Below are 21,485 nucleotides of genomic sequence, written 5' to 3' on the forward strand. Positions count from 1 at the left end.
TAGTGTACGGTAAAAGTTTTCTATTTTTTTACTTTTTTGGAATTGGCATCCTACCGCACAACATGACATGTTTGCTATTGCAACCGGTCTCTTTTTGCAACCGGGAAGCCGTGTGACATCATGTGTGACGTAGGTTGGTAATTCCTCTACACATTTTATCCTAACTTCTAAAATTAGACTGAAGGGCCTGATATTGTTCTGTATAGATGATATATCATTCACCCATAAACCTACCATGGAAGACGCTGTTGTCAGCCAGAAAATGGCGGCAATACTGTGGAGCCCCATACTTGTCCATCTTCCTGTAGCTCATGATGGGATGGCGAGCAGGATATCTGTAATGGAGAAAACACAAAGAGCTTGTTCCTAAGGGTGTAATAGTACACAAATTAAAGAAATAGTACACGTTAAGAGTGAGTAAAGGATTTCATTTTTTAAAGTGAACTGTCCCATTAAGTCACTAATCGTCATGTTTAACAAACTGTTAAATGTTAAAAAAGTCTTGTAATTGGGGAAAGCATTTTCAAGTGCTAATCCTTTCAGATTGATTGGAAATATTTTAGTTTGAATTGTTACTCTTTCATTTTAATATGATAGATCCATATGTTTTTTGCTGAATAAACAGACAGGAAAACTGGTCTCCGCATCTACTTTTCAGGAAAAAAAACTTCACACAGGATTATAAATTGACAGTGATATGTTTTAGAAATGGAGAGTACATTGTTTTGTTGTAATTTTATTAAACTTTTTAACAACTAAATAATTTTAGATAAATTTAAATCACATTTATATCACATCTGCAGATATGCTGATCTCCAGTAGCTCATTTTTGCAGGCTTCTTGAGTAAACAAGCTCCATATTTAACAAAAGCCCCAAGCCAGATGCAATATGACCTTTCGTATAGAACTAAAGATTGTTGAACATAAATTTTGCACACAGTTACATAAAAGGTAAGAAGAAAAAAGTTATTTTGAAAAATGTAGCCACTGACATTTCATTAGTTTTTTACTATTATAGTATTTTTCATTATTATAGATGTAAATGGTTACCGGTTAGCAACATTCTTCAAAATATATTCTCGTGTTCAGAGAAAAAAAGAAACATTCAAAGGTTTAGAACCATTTGAGTTAATGATTTATTTTTGGGTGAACTACGTGTGTGACTCATCGTCGCAGAAAGGCTTGAATTAACTCCACAACAAATACAGTTGAATTTAGAATTATTAGCCCCCCTGTTTATTTTTCCCCCAATTTCTGTTTAGCGGATAGAACATTTTTTCAACACATTTCTAAACATAATAGTTTTAATAACTCATTTCTAATAACTGATTTATTTTATCTTTGCCATGATGGCAGTAAATAATATTGGACTAGATATTTTTCAAGACACATCCTGTAGACTATCGAAAGAAAAATAGCTTAAAGGGGCTAATAATTTTGACCTTAAAATGGCTTTTTAAAAATTAAAAACTGCTTTTATTCTAGTCTAAATAAAACAAATACGACTTTCTCCAGAAGAAAAAATATTATCAAATACGCTTTGAAAATTTCCTTGCTCTGTTAAACATCATTTGTGAAATATTTAAAAAAGAAAAAAATTCAAAGGGGGATAATAAATCTGACTTCAACTGTTCATCAAATAATCATTGGGAAATTTCTTACTGTAGTATTTCTCACAAACGTTACATGAGATCTGCTTCCTTCATGTCTGTCACTGCGCTGTTTATCTGACACAGCCGAGACAGAGAATGAAGCACACTCTGACAGGCAGGGAATGGTGGCTGAGGAGAACTGGCATTAAAGGCACAGGCCACAAAAACAGCTACATTGTGTTCAGAGAAGAAAATTCGAATGTTCTGAAAGGTATAATAAATAATCTAATGGGGGGGTTGAGTTGAAATTTGCAAGCACATTCTGGAGACACAAAAGACTTATTTTAAATCTTGAAAAAGCAGTAAAATTGGTGCCCTTTAGGGCAAACACACTGCAATACCTTTAGTATCCAATCCTTATGTAGGGGAAAAATATGTTTCCATTCAAAAAGTATAGTATGCTTAGCTAACAAAATGGTGATGGCAATAAATGATGCTTTTGAGAGTACATGATTCATCAGAAGATGGGGTAAGTCCAAAATGTTTGGAGCGATGACATTTAAAAAAAAATATATTGTATCATATTGCATATCAAATATCATATTCTTATCACATTTATTCAATATAACAGCCCTAATCTCAACTGTCATAAATGACAGACTACGTACCCAGCAAGCATTTATTAAAAGATGTTTTATAGATGTCTAATCGACGTCTAAACATTGTCCTCTATTAAACATAAAATTGTTTGCTGGGTATATCAGTCAAGACCCCTTTAAAATGTACGCAAGACAAATTATCTAGATTTTTACATCATCTACGTCAATGGCAATTAGCAATCTCTTTATTTCATTGAATGTCCATCATTGGAGAAGCCACACGGTTGTACTGTGCCTCAAAATCTCTGACACTGGCAGAATTTCATCTGAGATTAAACTTAATTGAGATGATCATTAATCAGACATCTGTGAACACATCAAAGACTACACTTTCTGACCTAGGAGGAATATACAAATCTTGTCTCAGACAGCTAAATCATGCCCAAAATTGTACAGTGTGCTCCCAACATTATCCATCAACTGCTCAACAAGTGTGGTTTGTTATTTTTTGAAAAGTATTTTGCATTTAAAAGGCATCTAATATCTTTCCAAACAGATGTCTTGGCTAAAACAAGGCTGAATTTGGGCCATTGGCTAAAATCTGTTCCAAATCGATATTTTAGTATATTTTCAATTGCAATGTGATTACTGTTACTCGTTTCTGTTATTAAATATACATTATGGTTTATCATACAGTTTTAAATGTCCATTAAATAATGCATTTTGTTTGCATGATGATAAGTTCATGTGATTGTAAATGTTAGGATCCATGTGCATGTCAGCTAGGGGCTGATGTTCAGTGTGAAGCCTAATCTTGTCAAACTCGAGTGAGATGATTGGAGATGACAGGCGCAGTTCTACCATAACAGCACTGATTGTGCTGATGGGATTACAAAAGAGATTGTGGAGAATGAAATAAGGAATGAAAAAAGGTGGGTTTGTGTGTTGTTAAAGGGAGTGAGAATGCTTAACGTACATCTAAAATTATAAACACACGTTTGGTATTGGTTTTACAGATGAAAAAGAGAAAAAAATATGAGTAGTGTCACTTATATGAAAAAATTATGAGCAGTGTCACTATCTAATTTCAAACGTAGGATTTCTAATTACTTCCAAAAACAATTAGACCTTTCACTAAAAGGATATTTTTGCCTTTATGCAGTCTTTGAAAAATAAAAACAACAAGGAACTATAAAAATTATAATGTACACTGTAAAAAATACCCTTAAATTAACAGTGTTCCATAATTTGTGATTCACGTTTTTATCTTTTTTTATTACTTATGCTTTTGAATTGCATTATGATACCTTGACCTTTTTTCTAACAACAATTTAACCTTAAATAGTTGGAAAAAATTACTTTTATAAACATTTTTAATAGTTTAAAGTGATATATTGCCTGGGTCGGTATTATATATTGTACCGCAAAACCCTTGTAATAATCTGCCAGAACATTTACTGTTATTAATGTTTCTGTTAAATGTAAATAAAAGTCACTTTGTTAAACTATAGAGTTGAATTTTCAACATCAAAAGTCAACAGAACAGAAATCAACATTCCATAATGCAATTCACAACCATAAATCAATGGAAAACACACAGAAACTGTTAATAACAATTATTATTTTAACAGTGTAATTAAAGATTTCATTTTTCAGTACAGCTGTTGAAGGAATGAAACTTCTAATAAAAAATAAATAAAAATAAATAAGACAAAACTGTCAGAGTGATTTGCTTTTCCCACTGTATATTTTGCCAATATTCTATGGAAGCTTGTGTTTTTGCCATAGAATGAAAACAAAACAACAACAAAATAATGCCAGATTTGTGATATCACCTAAAATTTTACCATTTCGTGAAACAATGTATCAATTCTGAGAAAAAAATAAGATTTGTGAAATGTAAACTCATTTGCAAGTCAGAATTCTGAATTCATAATTATGTTTTTTCTCTATAGGGCTTTTATATTTAACCCTCTACTGCAAGCATTATGATATATTCTATTTAAAAAATGGACCGTTTTTCTTTTCTTAAAATGGATTAACTTGAAGTGCTGTAATAAAATAATTTGGAAAAATGTCTTTTTTTAAGGTACTTTATGATATGTTGCTATATGGCAACAACGTCCAACAGTGAATCTAACTTAGAAATGTCAAATTTACAACTTTACGTATAATTAATAATTTTGTTGTTTGAAATGATTTAATTGGTGTTGCAGTATTATAAGCTTTAACACAGAACTTATACAGTAAATGATACCTTATACATACTTTCCAACAACTCATATTCCAACAGCTTTCATTCATTCTATTCTTTTTTGCTGAATATTATTAAAAACAAACATAATATTGTATTATCATGTATATAACATACAGTAAATAAATATTTTCTCCAGTAAATATTATAATAAATAAATAACAAGTCTAGTATATCCAGATGCATCAGAATAATGTAGCTACTAGCTAACTATATTTATATATTATACTATATACGTCACTACGCCTGTCTTATCTGCCTCTGAGCTAACTTACTGGAATTGTTTCCATCACTACTCTTATCAAATGTCCAATCTGCATCATTCTCATGGTCACTAAAACCCATCTCATCCTTTTCTTCTTTCACTTACCATAGAACATGGTTGTGCCCGTTAATACACTGTTCCCTGTATTCATATCTATTCAAAAGTAGTATTGCCATTAAAACTAGATTTTATCCATAATGTAAATTCCATTAACAAACAACTAATCAACATTATATTGCTAGCATTCATGTTGTTATTGTTACAACTTAAACGTTCACAGCTGACCTGGCTAGCTAGCTAACCCATTGCAATATTGCACGTTCCACTTTTGGACAGTGTTGCCATTTGGTAACACATACATTTAAACGATTTACAAAAAACTAATGTGATCAAACTTTTTTTGATTTGTGAATATGTCATCATAACTTACTAGAGCTGATGTTTCAGATTTTTTGTGGATCTGACAATCTGATCCTTTGTTTTTATTGACATTTACATTTGCATTCAGCAACTACTCATAAAATCTAAAATTCTAATTTGCATTAGCCTGGTCTTTTTTTATTCATAACTGTGTAAGAATTCTTTTCTGTGTCTATTTCTGATAGTTTATATAAATAAATAATAAACTTTGCTGGTATAAATGTTTATAGTAGCCTGCTTCTGTAAATTCACATTAAAGCATTATAACATAATTATTTATCCGCAAACCGCTTTTCTGGAGGTGAGGAGGATCTGTCATGGTATACAACTTAAGTACTTAGAATTTTTTGACGTCATCACTGGCAACGCAAATACACTGGAAACTAGCTTCCAGTTTATTTGTGTCGATTGCAAGTGTGATCGAGGTGACGATTGTAAATGAAATTACTAGCAGAGGAAGCGTGGATGCCTGAGAATGCAAGCCCAAGAGTGCAAGTATGAGAGTGCAAGTGCAAATCTGCAGCCAGACCCTTCTCGACAAAGTTGTTGGCAATTCATCCTATTTTAAAGTCATGCAATGTGAAACCCCCTGTCAACAATCCATCTTGCAGTGTGAACACAGCAGCGAGGAAACGCTACCCCAGATAGTCATGCAGTGTGAGAACATCTGTGCAGGACTACTTTGAAAATCGTACAGTCTGAACTCAGCATAAGTCAGAGTTGTAAGATAAAAATATGCAATTAACTCTTTTTTGGTGGTTTAAATTGGCTTCCATATACTGACTAATGAAAGAGACGTTACAAAAAAGAGAAAAACTGTCAAATAAAAACTTTAATTTAATTTTATATATATATATATATATATATATATATATATATATATATATATATATATATATATATATATATATATATATATATAAAATATATATTTTTTAATTCTACTAAATTCTTCTAAATTAATTGTGAGTAAAAAATAATTAATTGTGGGGGGAAAAATGCTATATACTCTCTATTCCACAAACACATAATAACTTTTTTTCTTGTACTTAAGGTCTACAACAACTTCTTTTTATGGCAAATAAATTGCTTCTCATTATTCAGAGGTGCAGTTACAAGCCTGTGGAGCTGTAGAGAAACAGAAACCATCCACTCGAACTAGAGCCCCCCACAAAGACTATGCATTTGACCCCGTGACCTCAGTCTGTACCAATTTCCTGAAACATGCTGAAATCAGACACTACGACAGAAGCCAATGGGGGTCCTACTTTTTCCGGAACTTTCTCCCTTAGGATGTTCCCATAAATCACCAGCAGACAAACACGCAACAGGTGCTGCTAAAGTAAATGTCCTAACAGAGGAAACGGGTGACCGTTAACATAGATGTAAATGAAAAATAGTTACTTTTAAAAGTACAAATCTACACAGACAGTCCAGGAAAAGACTCTGATCTTTTACCAAGTGAAATTTACTGAATTAAACAATCAGATTTGAATCAAATGTACTTTTTAAGTACTTTGTACAGGATGACTGAATATATTAAACATAAAATAAAACTTTGTTACAGGACACAGCATGCTTTTCTTTAAGCTGCTAATCGTTTTAGTACACAAAGATGAATTCAATTAAGTTTCAGCTATGAAAAATAAGCTTCATTCAATTCATTTCAATTAAATTAAAACAAACTCCTTGTACATCCTCAAAGCTGGAATGTATAAACTCATAATTTTCATAGATTTTTTTGTACAAGGTTTTAAAAGATACATTATAGCTAAATAATTGATTCATACATCAGCAACATTTCAACAATTAAACCATCATAAGTATTTGCTTGATTTTTCTTAACCTATCTAGCTATGTTCATTTATGTTAAATAAATAAATAATGGATTTTTTTTAGAAAAATGTATCTCGTTTGTAATTACATTCAATGATTTAGGTGACCGTATTTATATTTTGCACTTCTGAGTTGCTCAATGCGTATCGATGCACCTTGATTTTCATGGTACATTGTGGGACTTTTTATTAAGATGGCACTTCAAGGGCACCTATTACCCTTTTTTTCAAGATTAAATTTAGCTCTTTTGTGTCTCCAGAATGTGTACAGAATTTTCAACTCAAAACACCCATCAGATTATTTATTATACCTTTAAGAATATTGGGATTTTTTGAATGAACACAATTTAGCTGTTTTTGTTGCCTGTGCCTTTATTGCTAGTTCTCCCCACCCACCGTTACCCCATGCCTGTAAGTGTGTCTCAATCTCCGCCTCGGCAGCGTCAGCTAAACAGCACAATGACAGACATGAAGGAAGCAGATATCATGTAAAGCTTGTAAGAAATACTACAGTAAGAATTTTCCCAATGATTATTTGATGTATTTGTTGTGGAGTTAATCACAATGAGTCACACACAATGTCATTACAAAGTTCACGCACGAGCACACACACACACACACACGCAGTCCATGCGTTTAACTTTGCACTGTTTTTGCATGGCAAATGTGACAGGATACACATTAATATCCACTGATATATGGACATCCTTTATGTTAATGTGCAAAATAAACCTGAGTTAACGTCCACAAACCGGGATTGTAGCGGCTGTCAATAAATTCAGTGGGCGGGGAAACCACACTCCTACGTCAGATTGCGGTGGGTCTTAAAATGGGAGGGATTTGGATCATATTTTAACGTCAGGAAATTTAAGAAAAAGAGACTTACTCTCTTTATGTCATATGACTGTGGACACACTATACCTGCACAGTTCTGTCCAAACAGCTCACAAAAGATGATTTTCATCATAGGTGCCCTTTAAAGTCCACATGAACAGCACGCTGCGACCAGTTTTATTTATTTTTTCTTATTGTGTAGCAAGTTTAAGTGAAACAGAATATTAAAAGAGAAAACTGTGGGCGTGGCTTGTTTTTTCTACTGCAATCTGATTGGATGTAGTAAAGTAGGCATTTCAGTCTGTTTCACAGAGCACCTGGAGCACCCACATGAACTCGAGGAGAACATCCAAACTCCACACAGAAACTCCAACTGGCCCAGCCGAGACTCGAACCAGTGAGCTTCTTGCTGTGAGGCAACAGTGCTAACCACTGAACCACTGTACTGCCCCGATATTATGTAATAAATAAAAGTAATTAATACATACCTGCCAACACTCCCATTTTTCCCGGGAGTCTCCCGTATTTCAGACCCATCTCCCGCCCATCTCCCATATTTTTCTGTCGCCCAAAAAACTCCCGGAATTCCAACCAACACCAGGTTCAGTCTCCATGCGCACCGAACCCAACGCACAACCATCTTCATACCCGCTCCCCGCTCTTCACTTCGCGCACCCCCATATCACATCCCCCCACCCCCCAGCTCTTCACTTCGCACATACCCCCGGATAAAATCTCTCAGATTTTATGATCTGAATGTTGGCAGGTATGAATTAATATCATGTGGCAGTCATGACCTAATGATTAGAAAGTCAGACTGAAGTGAACACGCAATGTGTGCACATATGTGTGCATTTCCTGTCGGTCTCAATGTATAAGAGTCAAGCTTTAAATATTAAAACAATCTCAATTCTTTTTTTAAAGGTCTGAGCAAAATACTAATTGTCTATTCTCATTCAATAATTTATACTAAGCTAAAAGTAATCCTGCCAGACCCAGAGATTGGCTGAATCATCAAAAAGGGTATAAAGTAAGGTGTTCCTTTAAATCCATATGTGTAGGTTTTTGAAACGCCAGTATTGGGAGAATGGGAATCATCTGTGTTCTCATCTGGTCAATAAGAGAAATTACTGTCAATCTGAACTGAACTTTCTTATCAAGACATATCTTGACTAAAAGGTGTTCTTGCATCTCAAAGGTGATTACACAGTTGTATTTAGCTCAGAAGCCCTGTGTAAAACACTGGCCAGCATTTGTGTTGAGGATAAAACCCCTCACTCTGTTCAACTCTCCTGGTTTCTCTCATCTTGCGATTTGTCGCTTACTGTCAAAATAGCTGGAATATAAATGCGAGGGTAATCAAAAGCTGTCACATGTGCTTGAAAAATGATTCCTGCGAGTGACTATGAGGCACATTAGCTGTGGGATAAGAGGCTAGCAGCCCCTTTCAGCAGGCATTATCCACACACAGAGGGAAAATTGAGAATGATTATAGTGTCAGAGTGTGGTAATGTGAGCACTTGGCTTTTCAATAAACCATGCTGTTTGTACTGTCATAAGAAAGTCCCATCTGCCCCTGAGGAGCACAATCTGGTTTGGCTGGGTCCCATTATTGTGAAGTGGAAAAATATAACTTTCCTGGATTACGTAAGGCCTGCGTGTTGGCTTCTGTAGTAGAAGCAAATCAGTGATTGACTCGTTTCGGTAACAAGCTCAGTGAGTGGGAGAATGATGACAGCGGCCATATTTATTTATGTCACATCGACGCAAACCTTATGAGATTTTTTAAAGCACTGACATTGAAAACATTTCAATTGCTGGATGTTTGACAACTAAAAATATTGATGGCTACTTGTAGAGCTGGGCAATTTGACAAAAATTGCATATCACAAATTCACAATATACATCATCTTATATCTTGATAATAATTGTAGTACCATTTCTGTTTCTATACACTATTCATTTCTCAATTAATAGTGTATATAAACATTGAACTTTCATGAGTAAAACTTTCTCATGATGCTTTTATTCATGTTTCTGTCTGCAGCATCCCTGCAATGGAGTGTATTATTTCGCTCATATAAATTATGAAAAAGTATTACTGCAAACAATGTATTTTGCGACTCCATGAAATAAACAATTAAGCATAATATGACTGTTTTTTAATAAAGACTTTTTATTTTATCTATGCGATATCAGAACTGCCTTAATCCTTCATGGCATAGATTCAACAAGGTACTGAAAATATTTTGGTCCGAAAGATTTTGGTCCATATTGACATGATAGCATCAAGCAGTTGCTGCAGATTTGTCGGCTGCACATCCATGATGCGAATCTCCCGTTCACATCTCATAAATGCTCTATTGGATTTAGATCTGGTGACTGTGGAGGCCATTTAGGTACAGTGAACTCCTTGTCATGTTCAAGAAACCAGTCTGAGATGATTCGTGCTTTATGACATGGCATGTTATCCTGCTGAAAGTAGCCATCAGTATATTGGTACACTGTGGTCATAAAGCGATGGACATGGTCAGCAATAACACTCAGGTAGGCTGTGACGTTAACACGATGCACAATTGGCAATAATGGGCACAAAGTGTGCCAAGAAAATATCCCCCACACCATTACACCACCACCACCACCACCAGCCTGAACCAATGATACAAGGCATGATGGATCTATGCTTTCATGTCATTGATGCCAAATTCAAACCCTACCATGTGAATGTCACAGCAAAAATCAAGACTCATCAGACCAAACAACATTTTACAATCTTCTATTGTCCAATATTGGTGAGCCTGTGAGAATTGTAGCCTCAGTTTCCTGTTCTTAGCTGACAGGAGTGGCACTGGTGTGGTCTAGCTGTAGCCCATCTACATGAGGACATGGTTGGACGTGTTGTGGGTTCAGAGATGCTCTTCTGCAGACATCGGTTGTAATGAGTGGTTATTAGAGTTACTGTTGAGTTACTTTCTATCAGCTCGAACTAGTCTGGCCATTCTCCTTTGACCTCTGGCATCAACAAGGCATTTGCACCCACAGTACTGCCACTCACTAGATATTTTCTTTTTTTCTGACCATTCTCTATAAACCCTAGAGATGGTTGTGCGTGACAATCCCAGCAGATCAGCAGTTTCTGAAATACTCAGACCAGCCTGTCTGGCACCAACAACCATGCCATATTCAAAGTCACTTAAATCACCTTTCTTCCCCATTCTGATGCTCGGTTTGAACTGCAGCAGATCGTCTTCACCATGTCTACATGTTTAAATGCATTGAGTGGCTTTAAAGAGCAGTTGGACAACCTGATAAAGTGGTGATAAAGAAATATATATATCAGGCAGTGGCTCACATTGACAGTCACATCAAGTTGCTGCACATTTGCATACATTTCATACACTGCTTAACTATATTGCATTACCAAGAGTCTCTTAACAAACAAAAATATTTGTAGTTGATTTATACATGCCAAGAATGAAATTAAGCACAAAAGGTTAGAATTTTCGCTCATTTTGTTATTTTTAAAGTGTTCACCAGGATGTAATTTCATCCACACACACTACACATCGTTTGTCACACATAGAAATATGCTATATTTACATTGTCAATTAACAGACAGTAATGTGAACCACCAATGATTTGCTTCAGATTTTGTCAATGATCACATTTAACTGTCTGCAAATGGAAAAATGAGAGCCTTAAGTTGTGTAGTGTGTGGGTGGCATTAATATATTTATAAATATACATAATCAAAAATTAGCATGAAAACTATGGCAAACTGTTCTCACAGCTGGAGTAACAGTATATAAATTTGTTAGCCACATTAACATCGCCTGTGTGTCACATAAACTTCACATACAATATTACAGTCACACATAAACAAATATGTGATCGTGTGGAGGTTATTCGGTTAAAAATATTCTAAAACCAAACATTTTCTGTGTGCCTCATGTCTTTTAGGTTTTCTGTATAGTATATTCTGTATTCAGTGGCTGATTTAATCTAACCAAAAGAGTTAAATATAATACAAATGTTTTAACTCTAAGATATAAAATTTATTGTTTTATATGTTGTCAATTACAGCCAGTCCAGTTCAAAGTACATCATTTTATTAAAACCTTTATGCTAAATTGGCACTCATTCTTGTCATCTAAATGAAAAATGACATTTCTGTCATTTACTTTCTCTCATGCAATTCCAAACACAAAATACTTTTGTTTAACTTAACAAAATATGGATTTTTTAAAAATATTAAAATATGTATAAGGGACTGAAATATCTAAGATTTCATTTTAAAAATATCTCATCCGTAGTCATAAGATGAACTATATTCTTATAGGTTTGGAATGACTTGAGGGTGTGAATAAATGGTGACATGATTTTCATTTTTGGATGAACTTAACCTATAAAAACTCCTTTCAGAACTTAAGAATTCTGTTGACTATAAAGTACTGTGTAAATGACTGTTTAACTCTAGCAGCACACAGGTCTAACTTTCACTGCCATAGGCTTCTATATAGTCTCTCTTTCCTAGAAACAATGGTTTGGAAACATAAATATTTGTTTCATACACTGATTTATTTGTTCCAAACTTTTCCAGACCAGAAAATTACCCAAAGTAAATTACAAACTATGGTTGCACAATTAATCAAAAAAGTATTGTTATCATGATAACAGTACATGCATATAACATTTAAAAGAGATATAACTGCAATACATCAAATTAATTTATATGCCAAGCATTTGTGTGCTTCATGGGCCTTTACTTTTTATCCCCATCTCTCCAGTAGGTGCTGTTAGGTGAACCTAAAGCTGAAAATAAATACTAATGCTAGGAGACAAATGTTTTTCAGTCATTGGTGTTTTAAAGTCAAAATGTTTTTTTTTTTTATTATTATTATTATTATTTAGATTTAATTAGCTCCAAAACAATGTATTCCTGTTTATTTTAGTATGATCATTACATAAATAAATGGCGTTTTTTTTAATTGCTGAAAAAATTGTGTTTTTTTTTAAGTTAGTCATATAGTAAGAAATATCATTATCGCAACACTCAACAACAATATTGCATATTATCCAGTATCATGCTGTCTTATTGCAAACTTTTTTTAAACTGTGTAGGAACCCTGCAAACCAATAGGTTCTGATGCATTTTCACTTTTTCCACATGAGTAATGCAAACACAGACAGAAGGTCAGAATCAAAGACTAAATTTTAAGCCTGTGTCAATTGGGATTCTTGTATGTGAGTCTTTATATCAGAAAAAAGAAAAGTCATTAATTAATCAATATGAGAGGGTTTGAGAAGAGATGATTGTGGTGACAGCACTTAAAATAGATTAAACAGTGGGGGTCGAGTCTCAGCCAGTGACCCCACGCCCTTTCTGACTGTAAAGCAAGACACTTTCCCCCCACAAGCACCCTCTTTAGACCCTATATCCTGTAGAAAGAGTGCTTGTTCTCACTTACTCTCTCTGTCAAGCACATTACATGTCAATACAGCAATGAAGCTCAAATATTTTGACCAAGATAAAATCTTCATGTACAACCTGCACCTTAAAAAAGAAAACAATGAAATGCAAGACAAAATATGAAATGGGGATGTTTATTAAGCTTTAATTAACTTAGTTTTAACAAATTGAACTCTTTAATTTGCCCAGTTTTGAACCCTGTTGTAATTACCATATTTTCGAATTACTACAATATTTGTTTTAATTATATTTATAGCAAAACGAGATGCTGGCAGCATACCCAAGTCAATTTGTAGTTAACATCTTATTAATAAACCTATTTGTAAATCAAAACTTTTTTTTTTAACTTTTTTACTGAAGGCAAGTTTATTTATATAGCACATTTCGTACACGATGGTAATTTAAAGTGCTTTACATGAACAGGAATAAAAGAAATATAAGAAAATAAAAACAACAAAGAATAAAAATGATTAAAAACTGATTCAAATGTGTTAAAATGGGTTTTAAAGGAATGAAAATTAAAAGAAAGACTTAAGAGTGCGATATTAGCTACTTAAATACTTAGCTACATTAAACTGCACTTTATGACTTCTGTTGTCATTATAAACTATAATAATGAACGCAATTAAACTATTATGAAACTATCATGAAATGTTAAATAACTTTTACAACAAATAATGTATTTACATTTTACTGCTGAAGCAACAGCTATTTCTATTTACTATTTCATTCTGGGATCAGTTGAACGTTTTAAAAACATTTAAACCATCTTTTTGGTCAAGCTTTTAATTAACATTATGGTGAGCTGGTTTTACATTGGCGTTTCTGTACTTGGATTTTTAACTTGATTTAATATGTTTTCTCTTAACTGTTTTCTTTAATTGTAAAGCACTTTGTGACTTAATGTCTGTGAAAAGTGCTATATAAATAAACCTTTACTTGCTTACTATTTCGAGTGTTCATATCATTGCAGTCAACAGGGGGTAAAAGTCTGATCTTTCTGAAAAATTGGTGTTTACAATTTGTAACTGCAAGTTACAGAACGTGAGCTCTTCTTAAAAATTGTAAAAGAGGTAGCTAGACCCTTTTTACTCTTTGTGAAGCCTAAGTAAAATACTGCTGCATCCTAATATAATATTAATGAAAAATCCTTGTCTAAAGGATATAAAGTATATTTATATAAAGACCCAGCATTTTAATTTAAAATCCAGCAACAACATTTTTGATCATCTTAGAAAAACAGTAAATAGTCTAACTTCATGAATTCTCTTTTTAACTAACTCTTGAATAGTCATGGGCAGGTATATAATTCTGATGGTATAATAACATTGGGTAAAAATATCACGGTTTCTCTGTATTGTGATTACTGCTCTAATATATATACTTTTTAAATGCCTGGGGTAAAAAACAAAAACTTTTTTCCCCTTTGAACACAATATATTGTAATTTGGGAAACATTTAAGATATTTTGAACAGTAAACATGTCAGGCTAAATAATTCAAATCAATCATTGACTTCTGCTGTCTTCATTAGTTTCAAAAACACAGATTTCTTTACAATTTAAAACAACATCTTTGGATATCTTTTCTGTTGGAGATACTGTTGTCCTAAGAAACAAACAAAAAAAAAGTTTGTAGTAGGAATGGCATAACAGAAAATGTTGGCAGTTTTAGAACCTTGACTTTTCTAAACTACGATTTACCTTGAAAATGGTTATAGTCCTATAAATAAATCTATATGGAAAAAAAGTTGCATATATGGATCAGATTTAGAATGACGTCAACATAAAGATTTAGCAGGTTAAATCCAATGACATATACCTTGAACGTTAAACTGACGTTATTTAAATCTAATGTCAGTTTTGATTTATAAGTGTTAGATATGCATAAACAAAGCTTCTTTGACACATTTCTGCTTCTCTGCTTGTATTTATTTATTTATTTAATATATTTTTATATATATACAGTTGAAGTCAGAATTATTAGCCCCCCTTAAAAATGTATTTTCTTTATAATGATATATATATATATATATATATATATATATATATATATATATATTGGGCTATAATTACTTATATAGATATAGATATAAGATTTTTTGCTGGATAAGTTGGCGGTTCATTCCGCTGTGGCAACACTAGAGGGACTAAGCCAAAAAAGAAATAAATAAATGAATGAATGAATGAATGAATACATATCCTTTTAACTCAATCTCACAGCAGCGTGTAACTTTTTCATTTACTAAGACATAATTCATATTCATTTGTTCAGTCTCATTCATACATTGCTCATCCACCAGAATAGGGTTTGGGGGCACACATCCTTTCAAAATCATCTCTTTAAGTAATAATTTATACAACATAGAAAGTGTAAAGGATGCCAGGTTCAAACATTTTTGCAAAAAGATGTAAAAAACTTTAAATTCATTTTGATTCATTTAGACAGCTCATACTCACTGAATCTTTTGCAGCAGTTTCATATTCTGAATCATTAAAAGGATTACTATAAAGCACATAACAAAACAAAACACCTAATAATGTGGACTTTTGACTACACAATTCCTTTCAGGAATCTAAACTTGTAAATTTCTCACTTGTCATTGATCAAGATTTTTATTTTGCATACAGGTTGTAAAAAAACTCTGTACTCTAGGTGTAAAGACAGCTTGCAGAAAGCACATATTTAGTGTTGGGGAAAAGTAATATATAACAATCTTAAGCAACTTATAAAAAAACTAATTGTGTACTTTTTTAAGTAAGGCAATGTTAAAGTATGTGGTATGCTATATTTGTGTTTTTGTACTTTTAAAGAGGAAGATTAAAATTGTAATATTACGTTTTTATTGTCACTAAAGCCACTAAAATTCAAGTCTATAAATAAAATTCTAGTGAAAAAAACTTTTTTTATTTCAATCTGCTTGGATTCAAATTTCATTAAAAAAAGGAAAGCAAGTGTTTTTTTTGTATGTTACCCTACAGTAAAAGCTGAATAAGCTTAACGAATGCACTGAAACGTCCATGGCTTTGGCTGATCTATACAGTAGGAGTGGCAGACATATTTACCATGACCCAGAACTAGTGACAGACACTGGGATCTGTTTCAAGGCTGCCGGGGACTAACTTCACTGAAGCCATAGTGAGGACACAAAGAATACAGTTAACAAGTCTTGTCTTCTGTTCTCGGATAATAAAGGCTAAATAATTAATCTGGTCTCCGCTTCCACACAGAGGCTTGTTTGCCGCCCCACGCTACACCCGAGTAGGGGAGCAAAATGATACGACGTGCTTGGAAAACACTGGAGTCATTTTACTCAGCGCGTTCCAATACACAGAAATATGCATACACTTTGAATAGGAGCTCTTTGCAGTGACAAATGCAAGACTGTCTCAATTGCAAAGCCTAACCTTTCCCCAAGTGTGTCTGACATTTATTGGAGTCTAATGTAATTCCCTGTGTGGAGGCATCTTATAGAGCCAGAGACAGGTCATGTATATGCACCTAATGTAACATCAGGGCAAGCATATATAAGTAGGTAACGAGTTGTTGATGAAGCCTAGCAAACTGTAGTAACTTGCTTTAAATTTACAAAGAGCTATATAAAGATCTGTCTACACTTTCGTAATAATAAACCTCTTTTTTGAGTAAAAACAGCTCAAGTTTTCCAAACGTTTTTCCGAAGAGATTAGTTGGCTATGGGTTGAACATCAACAGTGTAATCTTGTTAAATCCTTGAGCTTTTTTTAATTATTAAGCTCCATTTTGAAGCTGGCAGATCTTAAATAGACCAAGCATCACTCAATCATCTTTGCTGCACATTTATCCGGTATAAATGGTTTTGTGAAAGTGTTGAACAAGAGTAACAGTGAACATTGAAAGCTTGAGGAAACAGCACACGCCCAGATAAATTTACCAGCCTGCAAGACAACTATAGTGAAGTTATAGCTATAATGTGTTCTGACTTACACTAAACTTACATGTAACACCAAGTAGTCAGTGAAACTTTAATTAATGCCCCCCAGACTCTCTAAATCCTCTCGAGAAGGCCACCTGCATGTCTGCTTGCTTAAGTTGAGGTAAAGTTGGTTATGCAGACTGCCACAACAAGTACAATAAAGGTTGTGTCATACATATATATATATATATATATATATATATATATATATATATATATATATATATATATATATATATATATATATATATTAATCCATTTTCTTTTCGGCTTAGTCCCTTTATTAATCCGGGGTCACCACAGCTGAATGAACCGCCAACTTATCCAGCACATGTTTTACGCAACGGATGCCCTTCCAGCCGCAACCCATCTCTGGGAAACATGCATAAACACTAATTCACACTCATACACTATGGACAATTTAGCCTTCCCAATTCACCTGTACCACATGTCTTTAGACTGTGTGGGGAAAGCGGAGCACCCGGAGCAAACCCAGGAGAACGCAGGGAGAACAAGCACACAGAAACGCCAACTGACCCAGCCGAGGCTCGAACCAGCAACCTTCTTGCTGTGAGGTAACAGCACTACCTACTGTGCCACCGGGCCACCCTTTCTAGCAGATTGAAATAAGTAAAAGAGTTTGGCCCACCTGAATTTTATGTATCAACTATATATATGTTATACCTTTAGCCAAATCTGGCCCCAAAGGCTCTTTAGATTCTTTTATTTTTGACAACACAAACCTTTTTGTTGACCAAACTCTTCTCAGTTCTATGTCAAACAAAGATAGTCGCTTGGTTATTAATAGTTCTCGGATCTCTTTACCTGCTTGCATAGGTTTTTGGAATAATATATTTGATGACATAGATTGGGAACAGTTTTTTCTAATAAAGCTGTGGAAGTGTCAGTCAAAATCATTCATAATTGCTATCCAATAAATACCAAACTAGCTCAATTTAAAATCAATATTTCCACTAAATGCTCATTATGTACTCAATATGATTAAACACTAAATAATTTATTTTGGGAGTGCACTTACTGTAAAGTTGTTTGGGTCGACTTTTTCAATTTCATAAAAAAAATTCTTATTTCCAAACTTTTTTAATTACCCCAAAAATTGTTTCTTTGGATACTCTTTGAACTTAGATCCTTCTTATTGTAAATTTATTATTATTTTATAGCTTTTTTGGCTAAAATTTACATCCATAAATGTACATTTTCAAAAAAACACCCTTACTTTTTTCTTTTCAGAAAGAGCTTTGATTTATATGTGAACTCAATTATATTGCATGTAAAACCCTTTCTCGGTGTACATCATTTAAACTGCTGGAATTTTATTTCTGTAACTCTTTTGTTTCTTTGTTCATACTGTATCTTTGTAATGTTCTTTGTTGCATAATGAAAATATTATATATATATATATATATATATATATATATATATATATATATATATATTTTTTTTTTTTTAAATTTATTTTATATATATATATATATATATATATATATATATATATATATATATATAAATATATATATATATATATATATATATATATATATATATATATATATATATATATATATATATATATATATATAAAAGAATTAAAGAATTATTAGAATTAAAACTAATACTCTAATTCTTTAAATCAAACAAACTGTGCCTTATAAAGTGTGTAGACTGTCAGTATAATAGTAGCCAACAATAAATGTGGTGTAATAGTTTGCATTAAATCTAATATTTAGATAGAGAAATGTAAGTTTTTAGAATTTAAGTCCCCACTAATTGATGATAGCAGCATAATAGTTCACTGACACATTTCATAATTGAACAGAAATGTTAATCCGAAAAGAAAGAGGGAAAAGTGAAACTACTTCGTCTGGGTTATCGTTCAAAACGTGCACCTGCTCTCAACAAAGAAGAACAGAGACAAATCACTTACTTCAGTTCCTCTGACTCAAGAGTTTGCTTATAAATCCACTTTGTTTACAAAGTCAGCCTCGACACTTCTCATCATGTATGTATTTTTCTCTACACACGCGACTCCAAGACTCTCTTTCCTCGTAAAGCAGTGTTTACTGTTTAACTCAACTGTAAGTGTCCGCTCTCATTCAAAACCTCCGGACTGGTAAGTGACCCGAGCAGAGAAGAGCAGCCGCAAAAACCAGGAGCGACATTCAGGAACGGATTGACTGATGAAACAGTGCAGAGTACCATTGAACAGATATTAAAATTAAAAAAAATCTAATCATGTAGACTTTTATTTGAAAGCCAAGTTATCAGAATAAATACTAATGAATAGATAGATAGATAGATAGATAGATAGATAGATAGATAGATAGATAGATAGATAGATAGATAGATAGATAGATAGATAGATAGATAGATAGATAGATAGATAGATAGATAGATAGAATTGAATATGAATAAATTCTTGAAAAAAAACCTTGTAATAATAATGCATAACACTTTTAAAAAGGTTAAATAGACTACAGTCTAAAAAGTAATACTTGTGGGGATATGCTCTTTTTTTTAACACACCAAATAATAGAATAACTTAAAATAACATCAATATTGTCACAGTACCTAAAACAGAAATATAGCTAAATCAATTTAGGAGTTCAAAATTCCAGGCATGGAATTTGATACAGTGAGGAGAGAGAAGCTCAGATCTCTCTCTCCCTCTCTCCAAGTGAACACACACACATCTCTCACTCGTAGTCCTTCCACAGTTTCCACAGGTCTTTGTGTGTGTGTAACTCCCAGTTCAAAGTCTACACTCAGACCCAGTGCACCTTACAATTCAAACCGTCTGTCCAATAAGAGTCCAGCATCTCTGCCATAGTCGAAAGGGACATTTGCACAACAAAGGCTGAATGAATGGGGCAGGAAACTTCCCTGGTCACTCCCCCACCCTTGTGCCTATTGGAGTAGATAAGACTATTGGCACTGAGAACTGAGGCGGAAAAAAAACCCCTGCACTCTCACTGTTGAGAAAACCCATGAGGGGGTCATTAGATGTTACTTAAGTCTGTTTAAAGACTAACAAGACTACACCTTCTCTTAAAGTTTGCTTGTTCACCCATTGTCATTTTCTAGGGGAAAAAAAATAAGTTAAAATAACCAATAATCTAAATTATTGCTTTTAAAAATGCAGTGTCAAATCACCAACATTTTGTAGTTGGTATGTTATGTTGTGTGGCTTAGTCTCTTTATTCATCAGGGGTCGCCACAACGCGATGAACCACCGACTAATCCAGCATGTTTTACACAGCGGATGCCCTTCCAGCTGCAACCCAGTACTGGGAAATACCCATACACTCTCTAATTCACACACATACACTAAGGCCAATTTATTCAGTTGACCTATGGCACGTCTTTGGACTGTGGGGGAAACCGGAGCACCCAGAGGACACCCACACGAACAAAGGGAGAGCATGCAACCTCCACACAGAACTGCCAACTGACTAAGCCAGGGCTCGAACCAGCGACCTTCTTGCTGTGAGGTGACAGTGCTAACCACTGAGCCTTCGTGTCGCCCACTGATAACATCTCAAATATATTTGGAAAATATATACTTTGGAAACTATATATTCTTTTATATAGACAATAAATAATTGCTATTAAGGGCACACTCACACTATGCTATCCGAACTGCCCCCAGGCTCGTTTCCCGGATAGTTTGAGAAGTGTGAGTGCTCTGATTCAGGCTCAGGCACAGTTCAGTTGGCCAGCCTTGGCCCAATTGGAAGAGGTGTGCCAGAGTGCGGTTTACTCGGTACGCTTGTAGTATGAGTGCAAATTATGCCTGAGCCCGAAACTAAAGACAAGTCATGAATTTTATGGGACTGTTTCATACAGTATGTGTTCTTAATCAATCTTACTGTTCAATGAACGCAAACTGTCGTAGATTATTAAAGTCTCAAACCCCTTGCTGCATGGCAGCTGCAAAAATTTTGAGCTTCAAAAGTGGCTGATCTGTTCGGCGAAATATTTGACTGCGTGTCACTGCATATCAAGCGACTAAAACGATATAACTAAAGGAATCTCCACTGTGCTGAGCGAGAGCGCTTCTTACTGAACAGCGCATCATTGATAACATAAGCGTGCTCACGTCAGGAGAGACAGGAGAGGGGATAAGCGTGCTTCAGCCTGGTTCAAGGTAACTGTACATAGTGTGAGTACGCCCTAAAACTCACGATGCAAATTAACACATTGAACTAAATGAGAATTTAATAAGCAAAAAAATGTGACTCTGA

The 21,485-nt window shown here is 33.9% G+C and overlaps 1 protein-coding gene across 1 annotated transcript in view; it reads right to left on the bottom strand.

The window, feature by feature from the left end:
• Positions 1-19,318, bottom strand: part of plch1 (phospholipase C, eta 1) — a 173,804-nt gene extending 154,486 nt beyond the window's left edge. Inside the window, exons 1-2 of the mRNA XM_056478120.1 lie at positions 19,169-19,318; positions 235-335 (exon numbers count right to left, since the gene is read on the bottom strand). Of these exons, the coding sequence (XP_056334095.1) occupies positions 235-313 (79 nt within the window). The 5' untranslated portion in view covers positions 314-335; positions 19,169-19,318. The remainder of the gene's footprint in view (positions 1-234; positions 336-19,168) is intronic.
• Positions 19,319-21,485: the final 2,167 nt, after the last annotated feature.

Source organism: Danio aesculapii, chromosome 18 (genome assembly GCF_903798145.1).
Source record: "Danio aesculapii chromosome 18, fDanAes4.1, whole genome shotgun sequence".
Classification (NCBI taxonomy): domain Eukaryota; kingdom Metazoa; phylum Chordata; class Actinopteri; order Cypriniformes; family Danionidae; genus Danio; species Danio aesculapii.